The sequence below is a fragment of the Panthera tigris genome, chromosome C1 (genome assembly GCF_018350195.1).
Source record: "Panthera tigris isolate Pti1 chromosome C1, P.tigris_Pti1_mat1.1, whole genome shotgun sequence".
Classification (NCBI taxonomy): domain Eukaryota; kingdom Metazoa; phylum Chordata; class Mammalia; order Carnivora; family Felidae; genus Panthera; species Panthera tigris.
The window spans coordinates 83591368-83619201 of record NC_056667.1 but is presented as its reverse complement, the minus strand read 5'-3'; the positions used below and the strand labels follow the sequence as shown (position 1 = coordinate 83619201).

At 37.3% G+C, this 27834-nt stretch overlaps 1 protein-coding gene across 3 annotated transcripts in view; it reads right to left on the bottom strand.

Annotated features, from left to right (window-relative positions):
* Positions 1-27834, bottom strand: part of SNX7 (sorting nexin 7) — a 183917-nt gene that overhangs the window by 34434 nt on the left and 121649 nt on the right. For 2 of the 3 annotated variants that reach the window (XR_006221730.1, XR_006221729.1), the window contains exons 9-10: positions 18459-18533; positions 1958-2125 (exon numbers count right to left, since the gene is read on the bottom strand). Coding sequence is in view for 1 of the 3 variants with exons in the window: in XM_042997974.1 (XP_042853908.1) it covers positions 18483-18533 (51 nt within the window). In the remaining 2 variants the exon portion in view is untranslated. Of the gene's footprint in view, positions 1-1889; positions 2126-18458; positions 18534-27834 lie in introns of those variants that run through there. The other variant, XM_042997974.1, reaches the window with a different exon arrangement.

Below are 27834 nucleotides of genomic sequence, written 5' to 3'. Positions count from 1 at the left end.
CTTTACTTAACCTACTTGAGTAAGTCAGGTCTCTTGCTACCAAACAATTTCTAATTAGGGCAGGATGAAAACTATCTGTTAAACACAGTTGTGAGACTCAAAGGGAAATAGGGCTTGTTAGAAGATAAAACACTACTAAAACTGTTATTAAATATTTTTGTTATTAATATGATTAAAGTTTCATGCTCTTCCATCACCTTTTTTTTAAAACTGGAGTGGTGGATTTCTATTGTTATTGTTATTATTTCTATTATAATTAGCTGGTCCTATCAAGAAGGGAAGAGTGCATATGCTTTCAATGGTGCTCTCTTCAAAAACATGTATGTGAATATATGTAAATATAAGCGCACACACACACACACACACACACACACACATATATATATATATATATATATATATATATACAAGCGCACAATTTATTTTAATCCAGATTAGAGCCAGAGAATTTAGGAAGGGATCGCTTAAGTGAGATGATAATATAAAACCAGAATTTTGAAAGCCACGTTTAATAGGTCATTCATATGCTTCTCTCTTTTGTTAAGCAGAGTTTTACTTAGCCAGCAGAGGAAGTTTTACAGTTTCAAAAATATAGGAATCCCATAATTTCTTTTTTAAGAATATCCAAAAAATGAGGCCATTATATTTCTCAAAAAAATTAAGATTCTTATATCTGATCAACCTCTTTCATCCATATTTAAAACACTTTTATTTTATTGTAATCAATGCCACCAGATCATGCCTACATTTTTAGTCATTTCTAGGATAGATTGAGTATAATCAGTTATAGTAACCTGAAAGAGCTAAATTTAAATGTTAATGTAGCAATGTTCTTTCTCCCTCTTTTTTCTCTCTGTGTGTGTGTGTGTGTGTGTGTGTGTGTGTGTGTGTGTGTGTTAGAGCCCTTCACCTTTCACTAACCTCTCCAAATAATTCAAACCCTTTATAATTCTCATTCATAAATTCTGTGTTTATTATGTGCATTGGCCATTGAATTGATCATCGTTTCTCAAATCTGCACAATGCGCAAGCCCACTGCATTTTTTTATTTTAGGTTACAAGCAGAGTAGAAAACAGGCACACTTTTGTCATTTTAGGTCACAAGCAGAGTAGAAGACAGGTGTGCCCTTGGAAGGGAGCCTGCAACACACTCCACAACACACAACCAAACGGTAGAGTACATGCATTTAGAAAAATAAGGTAAACTAGCCTTAAATGCAACCCAGAAGAAGTATATAGGAGAAGGAGGGATACAGAGACACATCCAGAGCTACAGCCACGTACTTGGAACAATTAATGAACACGAATAGAGATATTATGAAATTTAAGATCTTCCTTAGGAAACTGCCTGGCACACAAAAAGGTGTTGAATATATACATGTCTATTGGTAAAGAGAAACATTAAATACTCTCTCTCATTTTTCTAAACATGTTAAACATGTTAATTTCAAATTCTGATTCTGATCATCCTAGCACTTGCTGTGTTTGGGCCTTTGATTCTGTAGACTATAGTTTCTGCTGTCTGTCACTGATGGTGGCTTGTTTCCTTTTGTGTTTAGGGGAACTTAACTGTGACAGGACTTCGAGGCCTCTCTGTTCAGAGAAAATTTATGTTTACTTCTGCTAGGTGCCCAGGGCATTGCCAGCCATAACCACTTTAAAAGGATTCATTGATTTAGTGTTTGGGGAGCCATACAAGAGGATTCCATACTCTGAATCCAGGCTTGTGGGAAATAATTCCTAAAGAAAATTGCTTTTTTGCAAGGGTGGGGTGGGTTGGAATAAGACTCCACGCTCAGCACAGAGCCCAACATGGGGCTCGATCTCACAACCATGAGATCATGACCATGAGATCATGACCTGAGGTGAAATGAAGAGTTGGACGCTTAACTAATGGGCCACTCATGTACCCTTCTTTTTCTTTTTCAATGGAACCAGAGAGCAAGTTCACTCCCACCTTCAAGACTTTGCATCTGCTGTTTCTTCTTCTCTAGAGCCTCATGTTTGGTCTTCTTATCTTCCACGTTGTAAGTCAAATGTCATCTCCTTCCAACTGCAATTATTTTCACTGATTGAATTTTATTCTTCACACCCGTCACTCCATGAATCCACAAAAGTACAGTGTCTGTAACTCAGAACACATTTGTTCAATTGGTTACTTAAAGCAAATAAAATAAAATTTCTGTCTGTGATTACATCCGTCAAAAAAAAAGACACAAGGATTTTCACCAAATTTACAGAATTTGTTAGACATGATGAATCCACATTTATGGAAAGGGACATATGCAAAATGAACTTTGTGGAGTGCAATTTTGCTAATATTTTCATTTAAGTTCCAATTTCCTTTTATCCAAGATGGACTATTAACATCATCTATGTTATTAGACACCTAATATAGTTTATTTATTATCAAACTTAAGAATAAAAGCAGAGACAGTTTATACAACCCCATGAGAGGATATCATGAACTCCCTGAAAAGTCACACCTAGACATATGGATGAGTTGGACTAATAATTTCATGTACATTTAAAACAATATTTCAAAAAATATCTGCCCAAGAGTAATTTATTAAAAGGGAAAAGTGCCTGGGTGGCTCAGTTAGTTAAGCGTCCGACTTCAGCTCAGATCATGATCTTGTGGTTTGTGAGTTCGAGTCCCATGTTGGGCTCTGTGCTGACAGCTCAGAGCCTGGAGCCTGCTTCAGATTCTCTGTCTCCTTCTCTCTCTGCTCCTCCCCCACCCATTCTCTCTCTCTCTATCTTTCTCTCTCTCTCTCTCTCTCTCTCTCTATTTTGAAAATAAGTAAACATTAAAAAATTAAAAAAAAAAAGAAAGGAAAAATGTCTCTTTATGCCTCTGTCATTATAGTTAAGACAATTCAATCACATACCCTGAGTGCAATGTAATATTCCAACTTAATTTGGAATCTTCTTTTCTTCTGTAGTTTTCCTCACTCACAGTTTACATACACAGATATAGAGGTAACTTATAAAGATACATTACAAAGTCCTGTTCAGAATATCATTGACAGTTTTCTCTTTTTTTGTCCTTTATGTCAGCAAAAAAAAAATTTCACCTTCTCATTAGTTCTTTCTCATTTTTTAGTTTCTTTTGGAATTTTCTAAGTCAGAAAACACCTCAGTAGGCATATTAAACAGTTTAAAGTTTAGGGGGAAAATGACTAGTTCTCACTAAATGCACTATCTCATGCATTTTTCAATTTCAGCTCTAACTGCTGACTTTAGGCAGCTGTCAATTGGCTGTTCTCAGAATGTTGTCACCTGTTGAAAAAAATCTCAACAGAAATCCATCAGTGGTGGCAAGGAGTGTTTTGTTTTGTTTTAGTTTTACTCCAAGATGAGGTTCAATTTGGCAGCAGCTAAACTACGAGAAAGAAGCCAACTACAAACAGAGTTGTGTGCAGAAACTTGAATTAAATGACACTTTGTATTCAATTCACTGTAGTTGTTTTAGAGTCACTTCCATGTTGATGCCTCAGGCATCTTTTCGTTTGGCCCTGCCCATCAGCCCTTGCCCTTTGATCCATAAAGTGTCCATAGATTACCTTCTTAGCTTGGCAATACCCTCATGCTTGATTTTCTCCAGAATCTAAGCAATGAATTTAGCCATTGTTGTTTCTTCTCCATCAGGAGGCAAAACACCAAAGCACCAGTTACCAATACAAGGGCACCAACTTACATCCACATATTTACTGCCTGGTTGGTTTGGAGTTGGGTCTAGTGGCATAGAAAAGGAGAAATAAGAATGGACAAAGGGTTGATGCTAAAGGAAGGGAGAAAGTTCACATATGTATGTGAACATTTACAATCCATCTTCTGATAAGGTAAGTCCTAGATCCTAGAGCCAAGCTACATTGGATTGTCTGATCTCCTCTTTCTTCCTCTACCCTCCCACCTTCCCCAGCAGTCTGGCTCATTTGTTGAGACCCCACCATGTGCCAAGCACTGTGTTTTATCTGTAAGCTTATTTTAAAATACAGTACCATGAGTTATATATTTTTATACCCATTTTAAGGATGAGGAAATTCATGCCAAAAGAATCTCTTTCTCAGAATATCACCTCTAGCTGGTCTTCAAATCCATACATTCTTAGGAGAATGAGACATCTAAGACTAAGAGAATGATGACCATACATTTTGAGCCAAAAGTCCAGAATTTTAAAATGAGTGAGGTAGATTTACCATCAGAATCAAAGCTGTAAGTAGGTGGAGTATGAGTTCAGGGGAAATAGGAAGATCCTCTTGTCCAATAAAAAAAATCTCCTATGACCAGTGATTTCTGAAATTTGTTTAACAAACAACAATGAAAATAAAACATAATAAAAAAGGATAGAAATTTTAAAAAGTAAATATACATGAGGACTAAGGACTAATAATACCACTAAGCATGTATTTAGTTCTTACCATGTACCAGAGACTATGCTAAGCACCCATGAATTGTTTCATCTGTAATCCTAGTAACAACTATGTGATTAAGGTATTATTTTACTCATTTAAAGGTCATGAGAATGATATCAGCTAGATGGCCACATAAGATGTCCTTCATGATATCCCTTCTCAACAGCAACAATTTGGCATCTGTCTATGGACAAAAGTCCCTTTGAGGATCTGTGGGATCCAGCACCATGCACCAAGGGTCCTGGAAGCTTCTTCACACCCTCCAGACTTTGGTCCCAGCTGTGGACCCTCAAGTGGCCTGGAACCACCTCCAGGACCTTTTGGCCATGGTCTGGGAGCCTCTGGAAAACACTGTTCTAGACAGCTACTCACAGATGAAAGAGCCTTTGTGAAAGTCCAGCAGAGAAGTTCCAGCACACCACTAGAGGAACATAACCTGAGATTGGACACATTGGAGTCAGAGGGAATTGTTGGACTCTCCCAGGTCACCCCTCCCCCAAGGCCATACAGTTTAAGACCAAGACAGTGCTTCTCAGGCCCATGATTTCTCCTCGGAAGAATAGTGAGAGGATGTGAGGAAACACCTGGCTTTCTCAGCTGTGCAGAATGCTGCCAAAGAGGCCCATTTGCCTTGTTCCTCATTCAGAGTACAAGTCATGAGCTACATGATAGGGCTAGGGTAAGGGGCAGGGAGGGACAGGGAGAGTGGCAGCCAGGGTTTGGAATGAAAGAATCAAAGGGATGCAGAGCCTTCTAATCACATTACAGACTCCATGGGGAGGTCTGCCCACAAGCCACTGGGTCACCTTCAGATCCTCCCAACTGGCCTACACGACACCTCCAGAACCCCAAGTGCCTCACCTACACACACACACACACACACACACACACACACACACACACACACACACACACCAACCCCATGGCAGGCTCCTTGTGCACGCTCCCAATCGTAGCAAGAGCAAGATGCTTCAGACAGCTAGTAGGCATGCTCAGAAAGCTACTGATTCAGTGGGCCTGGGAGACAACACAAACCTGAGCATTTAGCACCAACCTTGGGAAACCAAGAGGGAGGCTGTCAGCATTCAGCCTGGTGCTTTGCAGGATCTAGAGAAGGCATTCAAGAGGGAACAAAAAGTGTGGAGCAGGTATATCCATAGAAGGTTTGAGAAAGCCTCAGAATCCCTAGCAAGGCTGAAAAAGATATTTTTCTCCTGAAGCTAATCAGTAAAGACTGGAGGAGGTGACAGCTACTTCAAATGCAAGGACAGCAATGCAAGACTTCAAGGAATGTGAAAAATCAAGGAAACATGACACTAGTATAGTATCACAATAATTTCCCAGTAACCAACCCCAAAGACATGGAGATGTGCAATTTACCTGATAAATAATTCAAAGCAGTTGTTCTAAGGAAGCTTAATGAGGGGCACATGGGTGGCCCAGCGGGTTGGGAGTCCAACCTCAGCTCAGGTCATGATTTCACAGTTGGTGAGTTCAAGCCCTGTGTCAGGCTCTGTGCTGACAGCTCAAGCCTGGAGCCTGCTTTGGATTCTGTGTCTCCCTCTCTCTCTGCCCCTCCCCCACACATGCTCGCGCTCTCTCTCTCTCTCTCTCTCTCTCTCTCTCTCTCAAAAATAAATAAACATTCAAAAAAATTTAAGGAAGCTTAATGAGCTATAAGAAAATACAGATAGACAATTCAATGAAATTAGGGAAACAAAAACAAAGTAAGTTTAACAGGGATAAAAATCATAAAACTGTGGTTATTCCAGCACTATTCACAACAGCCAAGGTATGGAAACCACCTGAGTGTCCATCAATGAATAAATAGATAGAAAAAGGATGCCATGATATGTATATTTATAATATTCCTTTATATATTATGTATAATATTCTATTATACATATACATAATATTCCATTATACATATACATGAATAATATTCCACGGAATATTAGAATATTATTCTGTCATGAGAAAGAAGAAAATCCCGCCATTTGTGTGACTATGAATGGACCTTGAGAATATTATGTTGTGTGAGAAATTAGAGAAACATAAAAACCGTATGATCACTTATATGTGGAATCTGAAAAGCCTGAATCATAGAAACAGAGAATAGAATGGTGTTTCTCAGGGGCTGGGGGCTCTGCAAATGGGGGAGATGGTCAAAGGGTACAAACTTCAAGGTATAAGATGAGTAAGTTCTGGGGATTTATGTACAGCATGATGACTATATTAGCAATATTATATTACATATTTGAAAGTTGCTAACAGAGTATATCTTAAATGTTCTCATGATTCAAAAGAGGAATTATGTGAGGTGAGCAAAGGGTTAACAAACCCTACTGTGATCATTTTGTAATATATTTGCATAGCAAATCATCATGTTTTACACTTTAAACTTATACAATGTTATATGTCAATTATATTCCAGTAACGGTGGAAAAAAATAATTATTAAAACTGAGGTTTAAAAAGGTTAACTAAACTTCCTAAGGTCACCGAGTCACTAAGTGTCATAGCCCAGGTCTGCATGACTCTAGACCAAGTGCTTCAAGCAACAGAGCTAAACTACTTTGAGAAGGGGAACCAATGACTATAGCCTAGGTGGCCTAAGTCACTAAGTTGGAGGCCAAGCTCCATAGAAGAGGATTCCCAAGATTAACTGAACACTCAATGAATCACATCATAAAAACCATTTATGGAGCAATCTTAACACTGTACCAGACATTAGGCTACATGCTTTATCTGGATTATTTTGTGTTTTACTTACAACAAATCTAAAGGAGAAATACTAACATTATCCTTACATTGAAGTTGAGGAAACGGGTTTACAGAAAATCAGTATGTTGCCAGGACTTAAATCCTAGACTCTGGGAATCATACATTCTTAATCATTTTATACTACTTCAAACATCTCTTTAGAGTGAGAGCTCTAATTCCGTGTCCTTGATACCCTCGTACTTGAAGGGTTCTGCCCTTCCATCTGAACCAGTCTTGGGTGAAGCAGAGCTGAGTGGATGGAGTAGCCTCCAGCTCCTCCTAGTGGCTAGAGTGGCCACTAACATTTTCTGAAGGGTTTAAGTACTGAGAATCAAGGCATACCAGGAAACACCAGCTTGTGGCTATGTCTAAAGGCCCGGTAGGCATTAAACACCTGCAGTCAAACCCATCCTGAGCCTCTGAGGCCTCATTAAATGTCTGACATCTGGTAAACACCAGGGTACTTTAGCAACTTGGGAAGAGCATCACGCAGATTAAAATGATAAAATTACCCCCAAATTAGTTCGGCAGATGTGGAGCAGAGACACCAGGAGTTTTGTTTTTCAGTTTCTTCCTTGCATTCCACAACAATAAATATCCATGCTTGTTATCCCAGCTAATTACACAGTTCTCTAGCACCAAGGAAACTCCATTTTCCTTTCATTTCTGACACACAGCTTTACAAGCATCTCCTCTAATGACCTGCTTCTTCCTCTTTTAAGAACAGAGTGCTACAGCCATCCAGCTAGTAATTCAAAACTAAAAGCTACTCCATCCTCCAACCCGTATTCTTTTTAGGGTTAATTTTTAAGGCATGTCCTAATTACAGGAATTTTCAGTCTTTAAAAAGTGGCTATTTTCAGACCTGTTTACAAGACCACAATCTGAAGCATCAGTCAAAAACAGCTTGAACTGATTGCATCCTTCTCTGGAACAGAACATCTAGCGGCAGAACATCCATTTGTAGCTGGTCCATCTGCCCTGTAATTAAGGTTGCGTTGCAGCTCTGCTCCAAACTTATTTCTGCAGAAGAACAGCTGAGATTCCCCTAGATAAGATGTCAGAATATGTGCTACTGGAATTGCATCCAATTTGTTGGTTAACATTATCAGAGCCAATTTAGTGCTGAATTTAAATCACCAGAAATGTTGGTGATACGGCAACATATATCCACAGTAGCTTTTGTAAAGTCAGTAATCGCTGCCTTGCTCTCCCAGGAGCCACTTGAAAATCCTCTTCATAAGACCCATTCAAAGCTCAGGGAAAGAAACATATTGCTGTTGAATGGGAAAAAAATGACTCATTATGTACATCAACTCTGTATTGTGCACTTAAAGGCTGTAAAAACCAACCTTTCCAAATCACAAGTAATTTTTCACCATGAGTTCATTCTTGTGCCATTATTCACACAGACATATAATGTAATATGCATTTTAAAAACAAGAAATCAACTTTAGGGATCAAGTAGTTCAAGGATGAGAACAGTGTGGCTCAAAGGACTCAATGCCTCCTCTCAGAGTGAAGTGAGAATCTCTTAAAATAAGAACATTAATATCGGGGGAAATCTTGGGAACAATTTTTTTTTCATTAAAGCAAATTCTATGAAAACAAGCAGCAAGTGTTTTCAGAGGCTGGTATACTAATATTATGTGAATCATATATTGCTAATATATGTTTATGTGTTTTTTATCCAAAAGTATAATGATTAAACAGACCCAAAGAATTCCTCCATGTAAAAATAGAGAATATAATATCAGACTGACAAAATTTGCTGAGAAGCTACTATGTGCAAAGCACTGTTTTGCTCTGAGGTACATAGTGGTATAAAAATTTGATACCAACTGCCTGCCCCTCCCTGTTTGTCTACTTTTAGAAAATTCTTTCCCTGAAAATATGATGCCCTTCTCTCTTCTGGCTGACAGCCTTACATTATCCCAGAGCCTTACAGCCCTGAGATTTAGATTCAATTTTTGAATCACCACAATGCTACCAAGGGAGAGGTAGGTAAAAAAGATGGATCCTGTCCCAACACTCAGGAGCGCACGTGCACGTACACACACACACACACACACACACACACACCAGATTTTATGAAATCATTCCCCAAACCCTCTCTTAGAATATTCAGATAAATTAGCTTTTCCATTTAGCTCCCTCTCCTGACAAATATTTTAGGAATCTAGCTCCATACAAATGCTTTTTGTTTTCTCCCGAATGCAGAACCTATGAATGAGCATGTTTTCAAGTCAATAGAGACATACATAATTTATAAGGGGATTTTTAAAAAATCATGCATTTCCAAATGCAGTCATTAAGGTTACAGAAAGTAATAAAAATGCAGAGAGCATGTTGTGGTAGAGACAGGCATTGGGAACACCCTACTGGCTTAGCCAGAGGAAAACCACCCCACTGGTTCACTTAGCAACAGCTGTGGGATCCAGATTACAAATTCCTCCCAAGGCAGTATGAATATAAGCTTTGAAATATTCATTTCTCCTCCCAATACAAATTTGCTGATGCATTGCTGTCTCAATATTTCTATAAACTAAAACACCCCACCCTCAGAGCAGAGCAAGTTGAATCCTAAATTCTTAAGAAATAGAGTGTACGATGCTCAAGAAGGCACATATGAAAAGATTTTCCTTTGGAATCTCAAAACAAGTTGGCAGTTGGTAGCAAGAATGAACACAGAGATAAAATCAAAGACTCTATCACTATTTTAGGTTCTTGAATCCAAAACACAAACATATTTGTGGTTGGATTAATAGTTTCCTTTCAGGAGCCATCTCCAGTGAAATGCAGGGACATTATTACATAATTTAGATGAATATCTTATGTGTTGATTTACAAACATCACTACAGAATTGGACAGAAACAAACAAACAAACATCCAGACTAAACTATATGAAATGCATATTCACAGTGACTGGGAAATACCTAATGTAGATGGAAGGTAAAGTTCTGAACTACTAGCCTTAATTGAAATTGTGATAAAAGTGAAGTTTAAGAAACAGACAGTTATCCCGATTTGTATTCTAATTTGTTTCAACAAGTATTGGATATATTCTGTATCCTAATAATAATAATAATAATAATTCCTAATATTACATCAAGTGCCAGAAATACAAGGATAAAATACACATGTCCTGTCCCCAGGAAGCAGAAAATCTAATGGGAGACATATATACAATAGAGTCTATTGTGACTAACAAATCTGCATACAGTAAGGACTACTAGGCTGTAGGTAAAGGAATTTAACCTGTTATTCAGTTAGCCACATTTTCATAAACATAGGCAAATAATTAACTTAGCTGTTATTTTTGCATTTAATAATTGCCACCATTTTATTAACAACATACTTTAACATGAACTATTTTATGCACTCTTCACCACAATTCTATAAAATAAGCAGGTAATGAAAAAAACTGAACTATCCATATATCTTAGATTTGGAAGTCATGTTTAAGATCTTTGAAGCCCATCTGTTGGTACTGAACATACATGGTGTTCAAGAAGGATTCCAAGCTCATGTTGAGGCTTAACGGGAAAGAAAGCCGCCATTGATTGAAAATGCCTGCTAGGGCACTCAGGACAGTAAGTGGCAGCATAACTCTTCTATTTGCTAATCCTTTCTGTCCTTTTTCTCAGCTGCTTTAAAAAACTACAATGAGATACCACCTCACACCAGTCAGAATGGCTAGGATCAAAAAGACAAAAAATAACAAGTATTAGCAAGGATGTGGGAAAAAAGGGATCCTCGTGCACTGTTGGTGGGAATGCAAACTGGTGCAGCCACTATGGAAAACAGTATGCAGTTTCCTCAAAAAATTAAAAATAGAAATACCTTATGATCCATTAATTTCGCTACTGGGTATTTACCCAAAGAAAATGAAAACACTAATTTGAAAAGATATATGTACCGCAATGTTAATTGCAGCATTATTTACAATAGCCAAGATATGGAAACAGCCCAAGTGTCCACTGACAGGTGAATGGATAAGAAAGATGTGGCATATACACACACACAATGGGATATTACTCAGACATAAAAAAGTGCGATTTTACTATTTGAGACAATACAGATGGACCTAATGGATATTATGCTAAGTGAAATAAGTCAGAGAAAAGACAAATTCCATATGATTTCATTTATATATGAAATCTGAAAAACAAAGCAAATGAAGAAACAGAAAACAAAATCAGACCCATAAATCCAGAAAATAAACCGATGGTTGCCAGAGGGAAGAGGGGTAGGGGATAGTCAAAATGGGTGAAGGGGAGTGGGAGATAGAGGTTTCCAGTTATGGAATGAATAAGTCACAAGGATTAAAGGTACAGCATAGGGAAAATACTTAACAGTGTTAAGTTATTGTTTCATGGTGAGTGATGGTAGTTACACTTTAGGTGAGTAGAGCATAACAGATTTATCGAATCACTGTGTTGTATACCTGAAACTAACGTAACATTGTGTCAATATACTCAAATTAAAAAAAAATTACTAATAGTATTAATGGCCCCTTAGTATGTAGCTTCCAGCTGCATTCTGGACACTGAATATTAGGTGGTCTTAGGTCTCTCCACCTAGATAATTCTGAGCCTTTACTCTAGTACAGAACAAGTTCCAGGATTTTTTCCTTAGCTCCATCATGTCCACAGTGTTATCCCATTCAGAGTGAATAATCCATCTTTTAATCATTTTAAAACATTTCACAGTAGTGAACCAAAGAGTGCTCAATGTAAGTTTTATTTGCCTTTTCATTGACATCAATATAACTTTATTATCCATAATGTGTTTGTTCAGCCAAGATTTTAATTTGCCTCTGGCTACTCTCACTTTGATCTTTTGCTAAGTGCTTCCTACTTCCCTACCCATCAACACTACTGATTTCTCAAATATTTCCAATAGCATATTTTCCCATTAAGTTTTTTTTTTATAAGATCTGAACTTTGTGGAAGAAAATTTCTATGCACATTTTAAACATAAAAGCTACTGACACCATTATTATTTTATGATATTCTCATATATATGTACACATATATACACATACATATGTACACACACAGAGAGACAGAGACAGAGAGAGAGAGAGAGAGAGAGAGAGAGAGAGAGAGAGACAGAGAGAGAGAGAGAGAGGAAGGGAGGCTTTCTTTGCATACTAACATTAACAACCTCAAATTTTAAATTTGGTTTCATCTCAGAAACCATCATTAAGAGCAGCAAGGTAGACATACAGTCATTTCTATTCCAGCCATACCAAGAGTTGGTTATTATTTAGCACATGAATGTCTGGTTGAAGTTAAACTGACTGCTGTGGAGGACACTGGGAAAACACACAAACCCAAAGTATGCAAGAAGCCCTCAGGCAGAACACACATAACACAAACAAGTTAAGTTTTGGGGGAATCAAAAGTTATGTGTGGATTTTTGACTGTGCAGGGCTGGCATGCCTAACCCCTGTGTTGTTCAAGGCTCAAGTGTAATTTCATTCTAGAGAAACTTCCCCAAGAAACTAGTTTTATGCAAAAGGTGAATGCTTCAATATTATTTATAATAGTAAGCCATTTAAAACTATGTAAATGTCTAACAACAGATGGGTGATAAACTATGGTAGGTCTAAATGATTGAATTTATGACAGCCATAAAAATCAGAGTTTAGTACAAAAATGTCTTCTGTAATATCAAGTGGAAAAAACAAGATACATGATTTTACATTGTATTCTGACAAGTAAATAAGATTTTTCATTAAAAAGTGCAGGTAAATTATGCCAAATATTAATAGCAATTATAACTATATAGTATACATAAAACATTCTTTTTTTTGCATTTTCTAAATTTTTCTATAAGAAATATGGATTGCTTTTTTCATGAGAAAAATATTTTTTCCATGAAAAGTTTTAAACTTCCCAAATTGAAGAATAATTTCTTTGGTAAGAGCATGGACTGAATGACTTCTACGCTGAAGAGTTAGTTGCACAATGATATGTCAGTAGGTGAGTCACCACAGAGAAGGTTTTTCTTCTATTGGTTTCCAGGGCTGAGATGAGGAGGAACAACATATCTAGTTATTGGCAAAACAGCAGTCCCGTAAGAAACATTCCATTAAAGAGGTTTCCAAAGTGATTAAAATATTTATATGCAGAGATATTTAGTCAAAAATTTGTATCATGGAATAAAATAACAGTAATGTCAATTTTAATTTTGCCACTGTGAAACTGTCCTTCGTCTTTTAAGGCAGCACACTCCAAGCTAGAGTGTTAACAAGGGTGGCGAGAGAGAGAAAGGTATGCATTCCTAAGTGTACTCATTTTTCTAAACAGCTTTATTGATGTAAAATTAACACACAACAAACACTGCATGTTTAACATGCATAATTTGATGAGTTTTGACATATGTACACACCCATACAAATATTAATACAATCAGGGTAATGAACATTTCCATCACCCACACAGGTTTCCTTGTACCTTTTAAAAATCCTGTCTCTGGCCTCTCCTGATTCCGCCCACACACTCTCTACCTGAATTAGTCTGTCACTACAGAATACAGATTAATCTGTCACTAGGGATTGGTTTGTATCCTAGAATTTGACAGAAATAGAATCATATTGAGTACATACTCTATTTTTACTTGCTTCATTCATTCAGCAAAATTATTAGAAGATTAACTCATACTGTAGAATATCACTAGTTCATTCATTTTTATTGGTGAACAGTATTCCCTTATATAACTTTTGCATAGAATAATAACATTGTCTACATGTGTAAAATCTAACCGTTTGCTTATCCATTCATCTGTTTTTGGGTATTTGATTTCTTCAGAGATTTTGACAATTAACCATAAAGCTTCTCTGAACAGCCCTGGACAAGTATTTTTATGGACGCGGACTTTTAGTTCTCTTGAGTAAATATCTAGTCATGGAGTGGCTAGGTCATAGGGTTATGTGCGACTTTTTAAGAAACTGCTGAACTCTTTTCCAAAGTGGCTGCATTAAATGCTTTTATATTCTTTTTTAATTATCATCAGCAGTCAATGAGAGACACCTGCCACATAGGATGCTCAGTCCTTTCAATTTTAGCCATTCTCCTAGTTGTGTGGTGGTATCTCATTGCTGTTTTAATTTGCATTTCTTTAATGATAGATGGAGTGGTATATTGTTTCATTTGCATATTAGCCACAGTAGTATATCTTTTTTTGTCTATTCAAATTTTTGCTCATTAAAAAAAATGAGTTGGGGCGCCTGGGTGGCTCAGTCGGTTAAGCGTCTAACTGCGGCTCAGGTGATGATCTCGCAGTCTGTGAGTTCGAGCCCCACGTTGGGCTCTGTGCTGACAGCTTGGAGCCTGGAGGCTGCTTTGGATTCTGTGTTTCCCTCACTCTCTGGCCCTTCCCCCCCCCCCCCCTCTCTCTCTCTCTCTCTCTCTCAAAAAATAAACATTAAACAATAAAAATAAAAATAAATTAAAAAATGAATTGTGTTTATTGAGTTTTAGGAGGTTTTTGCATATTCTGGATACAAGTTTTCCTATCCATGATTTTAAGAATTTTCTCTTCATTACTAGTTCTTAACCATTGGGTCATGATGTGACTTACAGTTGATTTCTTTGTATCTTGGGCTTGAGATTTATTGAGATTCTTGGATCTGTGGGTTCATAGATGTCATCGAATTTGAAAATCTGTTAGACTTTATTTCATCAATTTTTTTTTCTGTCCTTGTCCCCTTTCTTTGGCCACTTTGACTACCAGTATATTAGCTAGCCACTTTTCAAGTCTCAGATTTTGTTGTTTCATAGCTCATGGATTTTCTGTTCATTTTTGAAAAAAAATTATCCTTCATCTGTGTGTTTCATTTTCATAGTTTCTATCCTGAAATCTTCATGCTTACTAATTTTACATCTTCAATGTTGCATTTGTCATTAATCCCAACCAGTGTATTATTCATTTTGAACATTTTAGTTTGCATTTACAGAAATGCAATTTTTGTCTGTTTTATATCTTCCATGTCTATACTTAACATTTAAACATATAAAATAGAGCTATGATAACTATTTTAATATTTTTTATTTGCTAATTCTAACATCTCTTTCAGCTCTGGTTCTCAATTGATTGATCTTTTCCCCTTCATCATGAGTTATATTTTTCTATTATTTTGCCTAATTGATGATTTTTTTATTGCATACCAGGCATTATGAATTTACTTTGTTAAATGCTGACATTTTTGTATTGTCCTATATATTTTTGAGCTTTGTTCTGAGCCGCAGCTAGCTTACTTGGATACTGTTTGAACTTGCTTTTAAGATTTGTTAAGCAAGACCAGAGAAGTGTTTAAAACTAATTATTTCCTATTCTTGATAAAGACCCTTCAGTGAGCTCCACCTGATGCCCTGTGAATCATGGGGAAAGGGGCTATTTTCAGCTCTGGGTCACTGGCAAGCACTGTCACCTTTACTCCATTCAGGTGGTTCTTTCCCTGGCCTTGGAGTTTCCTCACACCACACACTCACCTGCAAGATGCTAAAGACATGAAGAGTCCTGCTCAGATCTCTGGAGTTCCCGTTCTGTGCAGCTCTCTCTTCTCCAGTACCTTGCAGAGGCAAATCCTAGAGTCTTTTTGTCCTCAAACTCTCAGCTCTGTCTCTTCAACTCAGGGAGTTGGTCAGACTCTGATTGGGTTCTGCCTCCATATTTTATGACAAGAAAACTCTCTCACTCAAGACAGTAAGCTAGGGAAGTCATATGGTGCACATTATTTCCCCCCACCTTTCAGGAATCACTGTCTTATGTCACCTGAGGCTAGTGTCTTGATAACTCTTCCCTCACCTACTTTGTCCATTTGTTTATTTTTTCAGCTTCAGTGGAGAGTCTGTTCTCAGTTACTCCACCACAGTTGGAGGTAAATACACCTAAGTATATTTATTCTAATCTAAAGTGCAAAGCTCAGCATTCTGACTAGTGAATAAGCAACTAAAATGTCTATACAATCATGGAAACTCAAATATTCCTCTGTGAAATAATTCATACAAAAAGAAAAAAAAGATGGCTTGATCAAAATTGTTGATGTCATTGAATAGACATTGCTTTCAGTAAATATTTTGTACTCTATCTTCTTAAAAGTTGTTTTTAAGGGGTGCCTAGGTGGCTCAGTCAGTTGAGCTTCCGACTTCGGCTGAGGTCATGCCCATGAGTTCAAGCCCTACACTGGGCTCTGTGCTGACAACTCAGAGACTAGAGCCTGCTTCGGATTCATTCTCTCTCTCTCTCTTTCTCTCTCTGCTCTTCCCCTGCTTGTGCTCTGTCTCTCTCTCTCACAAGTAAATAAATATTTTAAAAAATCTTTTAATTGCTTTTTAAAACTAACATTATTCATATTATTCTTTAAAAAAATTTTTTTTAATGTTCATTTATTTTTGAGAGAGAGAGTGAGCACGCGAGCATGAGTAGGAGAGGGGCAGAGAGAGGGGGAGACACAGAATCTGAAGCAGGCTCCAGGCTCTGAGCTGTCAGCCCAGAGCCCAACACGGGGCTCGGACTTGTGAACCACAAGATCATGACCTGAGCCCAAGTCAGAGGCTTAACTGACTGAGCCATCCAGGGGCCTCTTATATTATTCTTAACTAGCTACAGTTGTTAAGGTGCCATGTGTCAATTTTATTTTTCACTGCCATCTTAAAGCTTTTCTCAGTAGATTATAGAGATAAATCTAGAAATTATTCATTTTGCAGTTCTAGAAATTCAGGATATTTCCATGTAAATTTAATTTTAGAAGAATATAACATAATAAAACAATAGGAATATTTTACAATAAGGAAAACATAATTTTTGTGTGGATAAAATATCCAAATATGGAACTTCGTATCAATCACTTAGACTGTACCTACAGGTAAAATCACTTTAATTGCTTTGTTTGAGTTGATTGCTTGGTTGTTTCAAACTCCTTGGCAATTCAGTTAAATTGGTTGGACTGTTATATAAGATGAAACTGACAGGTTGTTTCACTGAACTGACTCACCACGTCAATCAAAAATGGTTGAACTGGTTGTATATGGAGACATAAGACAATCTGGGAATAGCAGTCTTACATTGGATTCTATGTATGGGTTCTGGACAGCACCAAGAAAACATATTTGAATTATTTCTTTTCTTGCAATATTTTTATCAAATGGCTCTGAAGTTAAAACAATATTAAAGCTCTTAGATATAAGATGTCTTTGTTGAGGAAAAAATAGTAGTGATTACGAATAGTTTATAGCATGCATTGTTTGCACCATAGAACAACGTGAGGAAATAATAAGTAGAACTTAGAATAACCCCCTGTTTGTATCATAGAACATGCATATTAACTAAGTTAAATATACACTACTAAGAAACTGGCCTAATATTTACCCAATGACCCCTGGTAAAGCTGATACAGAAACCTCAAAGGCATTCAAGAAATAGATTAGTACATTTATGCTGGATTTACAGAGAATATCATGGCACTTCTTGCCATTAAATGTCAGTAAGCATTATGGGAACAATAGCCCTTGCTTAAAACTTCTTCCTAACAGTAAGGTTTTTGGGGTTTCTGCTTAGAATGTTATTTTGTGGATTAAGAATCTTCGGCAAAGATTAACATGGAAGAACAGCACAGTTTCTTTGAAATCTTGTATTTCAAAGTGGCTTTGACAGTAGCATATCCACTATTCTAGTTCCCTCCTGAGTCAGTATGTTTTCATTAAGAAAGAACCAATACAGGCCGAACTGAATTTAGAAAGGAAGTAACATAGTGTAAGATGGAAACTGGAGTCAAGGTAAGGAAATCTACGATCTGAATGCCATGTCTCATAGACCCTCATCATTTTAGAGGTAGAAGATACTTTTAGTCAGCTAATACATTCCTTCATTTTGCCGACAGTCTAGGAAATGAAGTGACTTCACATAGAGACAGGATAAAGGCCCATCCAAGCAGGTCTATTTTTGGTTAGTTCTCAACATCTTACCTGGTAAATCACCACAATTGTTGACAGGGGTATTTCCTCCTCTCTGCCACTCAGCAGAGTTTCTAAAGGTGAGAGACACTTGCTGTGGCCACAGTCGTGGCTCTTCCTCCCTCTATGTGGTGGGGTTGATACCCTCTCACTTTTCCAAGGGACTTTGCTGGGAGAACTCCACTGTTCCCAGCACCACAGAACTAATGCTTCAGGGAAATGTAAAGTGGTTTCTGCTTATTAAAAATAAGCAAAAGTGCCTGGAGTTCTTAAATAGGGAAGACAGTTTAGGGTAGTGGTTAAGAGCACAGACCTTTGATGTGAATCACACTGATGGTCACGTGAGATCATATAAGCTGTTTGATTTCTCCAGGCCTCGGTTTCTTATCTGAAAAAAACGTAATAATTGTTTTGGTCTCGTAATATCAAGTAAAGACTAATCACAGGTAAAGTGTTTGACGTAGTATCTATCAAAAAATATTCATTGTTACTATATAATCAAATAGGATTGTCCATCCCTATGTTTCTTTTCCTGGAAGAGCACTGTGATCTCAATATTCATAATGGGAAAAATGATACTTTTATAGCTTACACCTTTATTGAGGCAACCCATGCTTTCATGTATCATATATGAAGTATTATAAACACCTCATCTAAGAATCAATACCAAACTGTTACCCAAGTTCTCCTTCAGATTCATCTGGGGCCACAGGTGTCTCAAAGGACCATGGTCTTGGAAATAAAGCAACAACGGAGCTTCAAAGCCAGTGTGCTGGGGAGGACACTCACTCAAAAGTATTTGGAATTGGTGAGATAGCTTTTTCCACCTCTTCAAACCCCCCACCCCTTACACTCTTTTATTCCTTTCAGGCAAGCTGAATTCAAAGGACTGGGATCCATGTGTCCAGCTGATAACAGCTCCTGAAAGCTCAATGTAACTGTTACATCAGGGGGAATGAAGTAGTGAAGAGGAAAGTTTGAGAATCCCTGAATCAATTCAATGTCAAGTCTCTCTTTGCTCCTTGTACTAGAACCAGAGAAATGTATGTTGAAATAGTATATAAATAAATCATTTCCCTCTTATTTGTTTTAAAAGATCTTTTGATGAATGAATTTGAATTATTAAGCTAATGAATGAAGGTAAGGAAAGGGGAACAAATCTATTCTTCTCTGTAAGTTTTGTTTGGACATGCTGCAAAGTGAATGGCTCTCAGCCTTCAGAGAGAGTGTTCTTCCCACACAGTGTGCCTCTCTTTTACTGCTGTGCCACATGTGACACAAGACACAATGAGCCTTTCAGTTGGGCTTTGCATTTTTCTGATCTTCTAACAACTGGGTGTCAGATATCTCAATGTATAACCACCCACTCACAACAAGATTATACATTAGATTCTTCGTTATCTAATTTTATGAAAGATTTCTGAAAGCTAAAAGAATAAATTAACTTTGCCAAATCTGTGATAAAGTTTCTTTCTATTACTGTTAATAGTATTTCCATGACTGTATAGTTAATCCCCATTCAGGGTAAGATACTTACATAATCCTAAAAGGAGGACCCTGAAAGTTACATGCCATACATTTTATTTGGGGAGCTATGTAGCCATATTTGTTATAGACTAAATATTATAATAGTATCTAACAGCAAACTGTTAAATAGCTATTAGAGTAAATCTTTCCTAATGTCATGTAAACATAAATCAAGAATGCAAAATCAAATATAACACTGTTATTTACATCTGTCACATTTAATGATCTTTTACCTAAATTTTCCTCCAAGTGGTAGTTTAGTGTTAACATTCCTGTGTTCGTAAATTGTAGAGATGTGTAGTCTGGTGACTGCTTGTGAGCAGAGATGATGTTTCTCTTTTTTGCCATTAACATCACAAATAGATATTCAAAAGACACTTGTTTATTTCTAAATGAAACAGTACATAAATCAGAAACTGTGGAACATAGATATTAATGTATATTTTAAATAAAATAGTAGCTACAATGTTTGGAGTCATCTTGATGTTCCAGGCTGCTTTATGTACTTTTTATCTTTGCAAAGTCATAAACACATGACATGTGCTTTCATGATGATTGTGAGGGTAAGAATCTTGATTTCAGGCTTCTCACTTCCAGAATTGTGAGAAAATAAAATTCTATTTTTTTTTTAATTTTTTTAATCTTTAGTTATTTTTGAGAGAGAGAGAGACAGCGTGTGAGCAGGGGAGGAGCAGAGAGGGAGACACAGAATCTGAAGCAGGCTCCAGGCTCTGAGCTGTCCGCACAGAGCCCGATGCAGGGCTCGGACTCACACACTGTGAGATCATGCCCTGAGCCAAAGTTGGACACTCAACTGACTGAGCCACCCAGGCGCCCCAAATTCTATTGTTTAGTACACTACCCAGTCTTTGGTATTTTGTTATTGTAGCCCTAGCAAACGAATACACTATTCTTACAGAAAAAAACAAACACAAAACGCTGACACTCAGAAAAGTTAATAGATATGTCTAAATCAATTAATAAATGATTGATTCAAATCCATGTCTTAACCTCAGAGTCCTCACTCTTAACCATTAATTAACAGAGCATTTGGTTCTCTTATCTGCATAACTAGATGGTAAGGACTCCTGAGGCTTTGATTGTATTCAGCCCACTAGGTGATCAATACTTAATAATTGGTGATAAATTTGTTGATCAATCTCTTTAGGATTATCAAGGAAATTAATATCTAGTGGTACCAGGCTGTAGAGGTACCAGCAACTTATATTGCTGTAAGTTCAAAGAGAAAAAAAAAAGAGTATGGGCATTTATTTCTTAAGTGATGTTAGTATGGAGAACATTCTTGAGAATTTTTTTTTTAATAAGGAAAGTTTTGAAAATTTCCTGTGACTTAGTAGCCCAAGCTGCCCATGTGCTGAGACTAAGTTTCCCTGACAGACAACAATGTAAAAAATGAGGATAGATAGATATATAGATAGATGATTCCAACCTTACAAAGGAAGGAAATCCTGCCATTTATGACAATATGAATGAGCCTGGCATAGAAAGACAAATACTGCATGGTATCACTTATATGTGGAATCTTAAAAAAAAGCAAAACTTACAGAAATAGGAGAAAAGTGGTTGCCAGGGGACATTGGGGACATAGGGAGCGGTTGGTAAAAGAGTACAAACCTTCAGTTCTAAGATGGATAAGGTCTGAGAATATAACGTGTAAGTGGTAGCTAGTTGATAACATTGCATTGTATACTTGAAATTTGCTAAGAGAGAACTTACACTTTCTCAGCAAAAGAAATAGGAGTAACTATGTAAGGTGATGGATGTGTTAGTTAGCTCAAAGAAGGAACTTCCACAATGTATACATACATCAAGCCATCATGCTATGCACTTCAAATATCTTACAATTTTGTCAACCATACCTCAATGAATATTTTTAAATTAAACCTAGCTATAAACTGCCATGGAGGATGGAAAGAAGAATGACTCAGAGATAATACATTAATCAAAGATTGGGTAATATTAAGGTCAGTCTCTGTCAGCACAGAGCCTGTTGTGGGGCTCAATGTCACCATGAGATCATGACATGAACTGAAATCAAGAGTGGGGTGCTCCCTGTACCCCAATGTTTATAGCGGCACTCTCAACAATAGCCAAATTATGGAAAGAGCCTAAATGTCCATCAACTGATGAATGGATAAAGAAATTGTGGTTTATATACACAATGGAATACTACGTGGCAATGAGAAAAAATGAAATATGGCCTTTTGTAGCAACATGGATGGAACTGGAGAGTGTGATGCTAAGTGAAATAAGCCATACAGAGAAAGACAGATACCATATGGTTTCACTCTTATGTGGATCCTGAGAAACATAACAGAAACCCATGGGGGACGGGAAGGAAAAAAAAAAAAAAAAAAGAGGTTAGAGTGGGAGAGAGCCAAAGCATTAGAGACTGTTAAAAACTGAGAACAAACTGAGGGTTGATGGGGGGTGGGAGGGAGGGCAGGGTGGGTGATGGGTATTGAGGAGGGCACCTTTTGGGATGAGCACTGGGTGTTGTATGGAAACCAATTTGACAGTAAATTTCATATATTAAAAAAAAAATAATAAAATAAAAAAAAAAAAAAAAAAAAAGAGTTGGGTGCTCAACTGACTGAGCCACCCAGGCACCCTGACAAAAAATGTATTTAAAATATCTAGGATTAAGCACTTTATCAAAACCATTTTAATGGTAAAGGTTAACTAAAATTAGCAATATTAAAAATTTCCCAAACCCTTCTGTAGAACGAGGTGCCTCTATGTGAAAGAGTAAAAGTAGTAACTGTCACTGAATAAGTTTAGGTAAAATCTGTCTACACTTTCAGGAAGCCGAAAAGCGAAGAAAGACTATATGAAAACAACATAGACAGTGGCTAAGTATGTCACCTAGAAGAGAAAACCTTCTGTGATAAGCATAGTCAGCAGGCAGCCTCCAGATGCCATGTAATGGGAGCCACTGTGATGTCCACAAGGACATCATGCTTTCCCCAGGCTGCTCACAGCCAATGGCTGAGCCTGGCAGAGGGAATAGAGCCAGGCCATTTCTGCTAACGCAAGACTCTTAATAGTCATCTTTTCTCTGGGGCCCGCTCCTGGCCTGGGACTTTCTCATGGCCATGCTACATCCCGAGGCCCTTCCAACCTAGACCAGTTTCCTTTCCTTTCCTTTCACCTCTCCTTTCTCAGGTTCAGATCCGCATTGCAGGCTGAAGTCCTTCCTTTCTCTGCTCCTCTCCCCTCTCTTATAGGTACATCCCACCTGAATCTTAGATGTTTCTAATTTTGTCTTGGAGTGTGCCTCCTTATCTGATATTAATATTAGGGTATGAAATCCTATCTGGTTTTTTGCTTTCGAAAAATTGAGAAGGATCTAATCAAATGGTCCAGAAACTCAGGCAAATTGTTGTATAACAAAATTCTCACAGGGATTGGTTCCAGGTGCCCATACATTCCAATTTGGAGAAATGAGACACAAGGAAGTTTACTGGTTATTCTGGAAAAAGACTTTTCGTATTCTTAAAAACAGGTAACCATGGGAAGACAGTTTCTAGTTTCCTCTGGATATTGTGTATGTGAATATGAACCAAAGTCATCATTTTCATTCTGTGAGATAAGCAGGCAGAGGACAGGCCAACAAGCCAAGTGCTCAGGAGCAAGGGTCTGCAGAGAGGCAAAGGTGGGGAGACCTGATTAAGCTGGTCCTAAAGCACCCTCTCCTTCTGGACTTCCTACTTAAGTGAGGATACATCTCCTCCTCATTTAAACCCAGTAGAGTCAGTTTCCTACTTATTACAGCCAAATGGATCCTACGTCTTTGTCCATGTTAGCTTTCCATTCTTCTCCGTGTGTCAGAACCTGTCCTGCATCCAACTTGGGCCAGTTCTCTCCTGCATGGAGTGCATCCACTCCTTCACACCTTGGCAGCTCTCCTGGAATTGGCATGCAGTTTTTCCTCTGCAAGAAGCCTCCAGCTTCTCATACTTCCTCTGTGGAATGGGACTAATTTTGATGTGGGTATCAGCCTGAATCAAGATCAACATGGTGATTGCTGGATTTTCTGCTACAGAGTTCACCTCCCCAGCTACATCTCTGTCTCCAGCCTCTATAATCCCCATCTGCCAATGCTGATACTGATGTACACATTATTTCAGATTTACTCATTACTTATATATGGAACCTGTCTCCTCGTTAGACTTTTACCTCACTGAGGGCAGGTTATGTTTATTTTATTGACCGTTATTGCTTACAACAGCACAGATGAGGGTGTCTGGCACCTATTAGTGGTGGAATATTTATGGAATTAGTGAATTACTGAATAAATGGATGCATAGATGATGATATCTGAGTGCAAAGTGTTTCAAAAGATTTTAGAACCTCAGATTGTTCAAATAAACCACTTAAAGCAATAATAATTTAATTTTAACATCAGTAATCATAATACTTCAAGTAGGAAGAGAAAATCTTTTATGCATAATTATCAAATGCCTCATTTAACCAGCTCTGATCAGCTATTTAAATTGCATGTTCTGGGGTGATTTCTCTTAAAATGAGAAAGCATTGTTCTTCTAATATTACCAAAAGATTACCTTAACTGTCATGTTTTAGAAAGAAATACAAACAATCTCTTCAATCTTCACGACTTACATTAAGAGAAATATAAATAGGAACTGTGGAAGTTCCATTTTTTTCCTCTTGAACATATGCAGTTACAGCCTTAAAGAGCTACACATGCTGGGGCGCTTGGGTGGCTCAGTCATTTGAGCAGTGGACTTCAACTCAGGTCATGGTCTCATGGTTTGTGAGTTCAAGCCCTGAATCCAGCTCACTGCTGTCAGCCCAGAGCCTGCTTTGGATCCTCTGTCCCCCCCTCTGTCTGCTCCTCCCCAGCTCAAAAATAAATAAAACATCAAAAAAAAAAAAAAGTAGAAAGAAAAAAGAAAAAATTACGCATGCTAAAGTGGTGGCAAGACCCACAAATAACTGTCCCATTTTAAAGGATCTCATTGCTCAATAACCTTATGAACATAAACATATTTTCAAATCTGGGAGAATTGTAATACATGAAAAAAGGGAGGAAGATAAGCAATAACACGCATGCAGTTGGCTTCCTGCTCCAATGATTTTAAATTCATATGTATTTCCACTAATTTACTATACATGTTCTCACACCACATGAGCATACACACACACACACACACACACACACACACACACGTACATTAATATGAACTTAAATATGTATCTATATCTATTTATATTCATACATATGCATCATGTTCTGAATCTTTCCTACTGTAATATACCTTAGTCACTAAGGCATTAGTTTGCCTTATCTCAGGATATCCCAAATTCATGGATGGGCCATAAGTTTCAGGTATTTGGGGGTAACAAGAGGAAGCTGATGTAAAATTTAATACTTTTTTTTTTTAAAGAAAGTAGTCAAAGTCAGCTGTGTATAATTTATTCTTGTACTTCCCAGCAATGTAGATCTTGGCAGATTAATTTCCCCTTTCCACAGATGGGAAATTGGGGCCTAGAATACTTAACTAACAAGCTCAGAATTTTAAATGCTAAAATGCCTTTTTTTCCTTTTTTACAGTATGCTCAGAATTTAATTCTACCTCTAACAATCTGAGAGTTTATCTAAAGCCATTATTAAACACAGAAGAACATTATTTCTACATTTGTAAGCTAGATGTCAGAATTGGGTTGCCAGAAAGAATGTGTTTCCAGGTAACTTTTATTTCTCTCTGAATTTAGGTTGCTCATGGATCACGTTGCTATAACCCTACATATCTCTGGTTAAAAAACAAAAAGCTAGAAATTAGGAACGTTTTCTTGATTAGTATAATACTTGTGGGTTTGTCAGTGCCTAATAGTTGCATGTTTCTATTTTAGATTATGTAGCAGTCAAATTGATTTTCCTATTTAGGAAGAAGCCTGTGCTGTAAGATTGATCCTAAGATCCTTTTATTTTTTTTATGCTTAACCTGTGGCCTGAATATATACAGACCTTTCTTTGCATACAAAATTTTATGCAGCATCATATTAATTAGGCATTATTATTAGTCTTTCTATAGAACAGGTAAAGGAAATTAAGTAATTTTCCTAAGGTCACACAACTACAAGTGATAGAGCCAGACCAAAGAGTGACTATAAGGTTCAAGTAAACAGAGGATTTTATATACATCATGTAAGATATTCTCACAGTGTGCACCTTCCCAATAATGATATAACCTTGAGAATTCACAATGCAGTCTTTGGACTGGAAGCATTAACATCCCCTGGGAGCTTATTAGAAATGCAGAACCCCAGACCCCATTCAGACCCACTGAATCAGAATCTGCGTGTTAACAAGATCCCCAGGTGATTCTAATGCACATTAAAGTTTGAGAAGCAGTGGTATAGGACACAAGGACATTGAGAGGAGACCTGGGTTATCCTTGCTTCATTACTTCCCAACTTGGTCGTAATGGATAAATTTTTCTAAGATCCAGTCTGCTCTTAAACAATGGAGATCATAGTACTTCTGAATTTGAAATGGTAAAAAGTTTAAATGAGAAAATGAAAAAAATGATAACCAAGCTTGGCTGACACATATAAGGGACTTAATAACTGATATATATTATTAACTATCTCTTAAAAGTGCACTTAATTTATGCTTCTGATAGGCTTAGAATACCTGAAAAGATTACATCTCTTCTTTTAAAATAATTAATCATATAGTGGGGCAGTATATTGGAATACCTATTAAAATATCTCCTTCCATCTTACAGTATTTAGCCTTTTCTCAGCACCATTTAGACTTAGGCACCAATGGCCACAAGAATGAGATCATATGGTTGGTTAGCAGAGAAAACTGAGTGCACAAGTTTAGGGCCTGATGGGCTTAAGGCAGAAACAACAGACTTACAGGAATAGAATCAGATTGATCAAGCAGGGTGGAGTAGAGCAAAATTCTAGGCTTTTGGATTTCCCCAACTAGTGCAATTTTTTTACAAAATAAGTGAAGAAAAAATAATGGTGTTCTCCAGAGAAACGGAACAAATATGGTGTGTGTGTGTGTGTGTATTGAGAGAGAAAAGAGAGAGAGTTATTATAAGGAACTGGCTCATACATTATGGAAGCTGACAAGTCCCAAGATCTGCAGTTGGCAAGCTGGAGACCCAGGAAGACCCAATGTTTCAGTTTAGTAGAAAGGCATGAGAAAAAGCCAATATCCCAGTCTGAAGGCAGTCAGGCAGCGGGAGTTCTTCTCTTAGATTTGTTGTTCCATCTAGGCCGTCAACTGATTGGATGAGGCCCAACTTACTTTAAGGAGGGCCATCTGCTTAACTCAGCCCATGGATTTTCATGTTAATCTCATCAAAAACACTTTCATGGAAGCACCTAAAATAATGTTTGACCAACTACCTGGACACCCTATGGTCAGTCCAGTTGACAAATAAATAAATGATTACAGAGAGTTAAATTTTTATTTTATAAAATGAAGGACATTAAAATTATCAATACCTCATAAAAGAAGAGGCAAATTTATGACTTTAACAAAGACCCAATTTCTAAACAACTCATAAATTGAATTAAGTTTGGCTATGTGAAAACTATAGTACATTGTTTTTAATTTTCTGATTTTAATATGAACCAAAGAAAACTCTGCCAGAATGAAATGAGTCAGAAAATTGTGGCCTGGAGACTTCTGAGAGAGAACCTGCAAGGGAGTAAAAGGGGAATCTTCCAGGCATCATGTGACAAAGATCTGATTTTCTGTTAGTGAGAGTATGGAAGGAGTGGTGAAATTGTTACCCTAAAAATAAAAATGCCAGTATTTTACCAGCAAAAAACAGACAAACAAAAAAGGATTTATTCAGGAATAGCAGAGAATTACAATCTAGGACAAGCAAGCTATAGCAAAACCATAGGAAAGTCTGGAGAATAAAGGAGAGGAATACTATTTTATAGAGGAAAAGGGAGAAGTTGGAAAGGCTGTTATAAACAAAAAGGGCACTGAAGTAAACTGGGAATTGAAAGGATAGCGGCTTTTCATTGGCTGAGTTGTAACAATCTCTCATTGGCTGGGCTGTTGCCAGGTGGAGAAGAAAAACTTCTCTTCCTCTGGCTGGAACAGTACAGTAGTAGCTAAAGCACAATGTATTTGCAAGGTA